At 33.2% G+C, this 4,119-nt stretch overlaps 1 protein-coding gene across 1 annotated transcript in view; it reads right to left on the bottom strand.

Moving 5' to 3' along the window:
• PTPN2 (protein tyrosine phosphatase, non-receptor type 2) overlaps nucleotides 1-4,119 on the bottom strand; it is an 87,573-nt gene that overhangs the window by 40,398 nt on the left and 43,056 nt on the right. The window contains exon 3 of the mRNA XM_004683719.1: nucleotides 3,422-3,522. Within this exon, the coding sequence (XP_004683776.1) occupies nucleotides 3,422-3,522 (101 nt within the window). The remainder of the gene's footprint in view (nucleotides 1-3,421; nucleotides 3,523-4,119) is intronic.

Here is a 4,119-nt window from a genome sequence, read left to right as displayed (position 1 = left end):
CAATGCAAAACTTTTCAACAAAATACTAGCATATCAAATTCTACAGTATACCACAAGAATTATACATCACAAGGGTGATTTTAAATATATAAAATCAATAAAATATATCATATCTGCAAAATAAAAATCAAATGATAACATAAATAGATGCAGAGAAAGCATGTGATAAGATTTAGTATCACTTATGATAAAAACACAAAACAAGATGGGACTTAAAAAATAAAAAGAAACTACCTCAATATAATAAAGTTGACAAATCACAAGTCTACAGTCAGTATAATACTCAATAGTGAAAAAGTAAAAGCTAGCCTTTTAAGATCAGAATCAAGACAAGGATGCCCACTGTCATTACTTCTGTTTCACTTAGTACTAGAGGCTTTGGCCAGAGCTATCAGACAAATAAGGAAATAAAGGGAATCCAAGTTGGAAAATAAGTGAAATTATCACTATATACAGTAGATAATATTATAGCTAAAAAATCCAAAAGACACCAAAAGTTATTATTATTTGAAATAATAAATGCACTGAGCGGCGGCAAGTTACAAAACCAACATGCAAAAACCCACAACTTTTTAATATACAAACAAAAAAGAAAACTATTTATAATTGCTTCAAACAGAATGAAATACCTCCAAATCAACCTAAAAAGGAACTAACAAGACCTATACAATGAGAACAAGAAGATGTTACTTAAGGATTTTGATAACAGCACAAGGAGATGGAAGGATAGCAATGTTCATCAATGCAGAGACTCAATATGATTAAAATGACTATCCTGATAAAATGACATAAAAGTAAATTTAACACAGTCCCCTTTAAAATTCCAGCTATATTTTTCAAAAACAACAATGAAAAAAACCACTGAAATTTTATGTAACTACTAAAGACCTGAAATTACAAGAGAAATGAAGGTTTCAAGTTACCTCACTTCAAACTTTATTATAAATCAACAGTATTAAAAACAATATGGCATTGGCACAACAGATACATGGATCAATGAAATAGAACTGGAAGTTCAGAAATAAATTTACATACATATCAGTACCTAGTATATGATAAAACAGCTATGACCATAAAATGGGGGACAGATGGTCTCTTCAATAAAGGGTGCTGGGAAAATTGTAAAGTTATGCATAAGAGAACAAAGTGGATTACCAGTTGGGTATATATAGCACTGATATAAAACTATCAACAGAAGCACTATTTACAACAGTTAGCACATGTAAGCAGCCCAGATGTCCACTGACAGACAACTGGACCAAGAAGATGTGGTACATACACACCATGGAGTATTACATAGCTACAAGTAAGGATGAAAGAAGCTGTTTTCAACAAAATGGAGGGAATTTGAAAGAATTATGTACTGCAAAGTAAGTCTGAATGATAAAAAAAAAATACTGAACATTTCTATAGCAAAAAATTGATAAGGTAAAAAAACTGTCAAAACCTAATGGACATCAGTAAGTATACTGAAGGCTAAGAAGGAGAGTTGGAAAAGGGACAAGGAGATACAAGGAATGTTGTTGGGGGGCGGGGACAAAGGAGAATGATAGTTTAAAAAATAAATAATAAAATTGGAATTTTGAGGATAGTAACACTTATAAATGTGGAAGGGCAAAAGCTAGAATGAATTATATGGTACTAGGTGTGAATGTAACATATCAGTATAGTTCCTATGGTTCACCATAAAGTTAGGTAAACCTAGAAATAAATATTACATGGAAAGGGGAGGGTCCTCTAACTATGATACAGGTTACATAAAGAGTGGGAGAAATAAAGAATAAAGTTTGCATCAAGTATAATAAAAGAATTTGTCTAACTGCCTAAAACCATTACATTTATAAATTTTTCCTTCAGTAAATATATATAACATTAAAAATAACTTTAAATTTTGTCTACTATACATATAGCTGTTCAAAATAGTAAGGTATCTATTACTCATTTTAGAATCAGAATAAACTGAAATAGCATTTCATTTCCAAAACAGGTCAAGACATACTTTTATCTATGTTTTAAGCAGATCATTCAGTAAAATAATAAGGTCATTATTCCAGAACCAGGTTTAAGGGGGCTAATTCATTTTCTAAAACGATAAGCTGAGCCAAAGTAAAGAGACTGATCTCTGTTCATCCAGGAAAATGTTTAGCAGTGGGACAATTCAGTTATAACTACTAACTAGGTCCAAAAATCTAATATTTAAACTATGTCACAAATGTTCATGGTCCATCTCCCTGTCACCTGTTGAAATCAAATGAACTTCCCAGTACAAAAGGAAATTCTGCAGTTTATTCTGAGAGCTATGTTAGTAAACACCATGGCCAAGCCAAGGGAAAAAACTTCCTATCTTAACAAAAGCCTTAACAAAGGTCCATCAGCTAAATTACACACATTATTTTTCTCCTCCACACACCTGCCTTACGGCCACTTTATTGTCTTATACTAATAATATACATTATTTTGTTAGAATTCCTTTTTTTGAGATATAATTCACAGGTATATACTGTAATGTTTTTTAATAACAAAGTTAGGAATTATCACTGATATTTAATTCCATGGTGTGAATCAGTGGAGAGATGAGAGATTATATTTATATGACAGTGAAGCAAAGGTGGTTTTGTAACAAATGTTGAGGGATGAGAAGAATGCAGAACCCACCTAACACCACCATCCTAGTAAATGTCAATAGGATTAGCTTGTAGCCAGGCGAGTTTGGGGAGGGAAATGGACCTTAGCAGAGAACTGGTATACATAAAGAAAAAGAAAATGATTTGTGGAGAAAGGTAGTTTCTATCGTAAGTTAAAGTAATGCATATATGTCTATTTTAACACTCCCTATTGCATACTTAAATTCTATTTATGCTTAGAGAGTCAACTTAGCAGTAATGCCCTAAGAGTTTTCCCTGTTCTTTACATCCCCCAAATCTAGACTTAGTACTGTACTAAAAGGCGTCACCAAAACATTTATTGTCTTATATTGATAGTATATATTATGTTTCTAGAATTCCTTTTTTGAGATATAATTCACACCATAAAATTAAAATTTTTGAGATGTATACTTTAAACTTTTTAATATATTTATAAAGATGAGGAATCATCACCAAAATTTAACTGCAGAACATTTTAATCACTCCCAAAAGAAACCCTATACTCATTAGCAGTCATTCTCCATTTACCCTTCTAGCCCATGGCAACCACAGATCTACTTTCTGTCTCTATGGATTCCCCTATTTTGGACATTTATGTAAATAGAACAATACAATGTGTAGTCTTTTGAATCTAGCCTCTTTTACTTAGCTTAATTTTTCAAGTTGTATCCATATTGTAATATGGCTGAATAAAAATTCCACTGTATTTGAACAAACAAATAAAGCAAACCAACCACATAAGCTGCACTGTCAGGCACTGACATCATACTACTTGCCTGTGTTAAGATGTAACTCCTTCGCGCCTCTTCTATGTCAACTAAACTGGCATTTATATAATCATTTTCAGCGTTTTGCAGTTTAACACGACTGTGATCATCTGAAATAGAGAATGATAAACTGTAACTGTCATTCAGACTTGTTATTTCCTAAAAATTTAATATTAATAAACATATAAAATTATAGAAAAAGCAAAACAAAAAACAAACACAGAAAAGTTGAGATAAATCCTAAATTAATCCCTTGTTTTTGAAAAATGAAGTAAAGAAATAAAATTCAGGGGCCTCCATGGTGGCTCAAGGGGTTAAGATGCAGCACTATGAAGCTCTCTGCTGCCACTGTAGCACGAGTTTGTTTCCTGGCCAGGGAGGTGACCCACATGGAGTGGCAGACTCTCCTGAATCCCCCTGCTGCTCCCCTCAGCAGTGTTATTTCAGTACATCTGCCAGTTCTGCTCCCGACTCTGTCTCTGGTGAATCCTCTCACATTCCCTCCCCATTCTGCTCCTCAGGCCTACAACCCAGCTCTTATATGCATAAACACATAAATCTTTTTTAAAAAAGAAGTGAAATTCATTTCAAGTGCTTTTTTGGATAGATTAGCTATTGTCATTTAGAAAACTGCCAAGAGGCCCTCCCTGGTGGTGTAGCGGGTTAAAGCACAGCACTGAGAAGCTAAAGCCACTTCCGCATGAGTT

The sequence above is a fragment of the Condylura cristata genome, unplaced genomic scaffold, assembly GCF_000260355.1.
Source record: "Condylura cristata isolate star-nosed mole 26May11 unplaced genomic scaffold, ConCri1.0 scaffold00016, whole genome shotgun sequence".
In the NCBI taxonomy this organism is placed as follows: Eukaryota; Metazoa; Chordata; class Mammalia; order Eulipotyphla; family Talpidae; genus Condylura; species Condylura cristata.
This window is presented reverse-complemented; position numbering and strand designations above follow the sequence as displayed.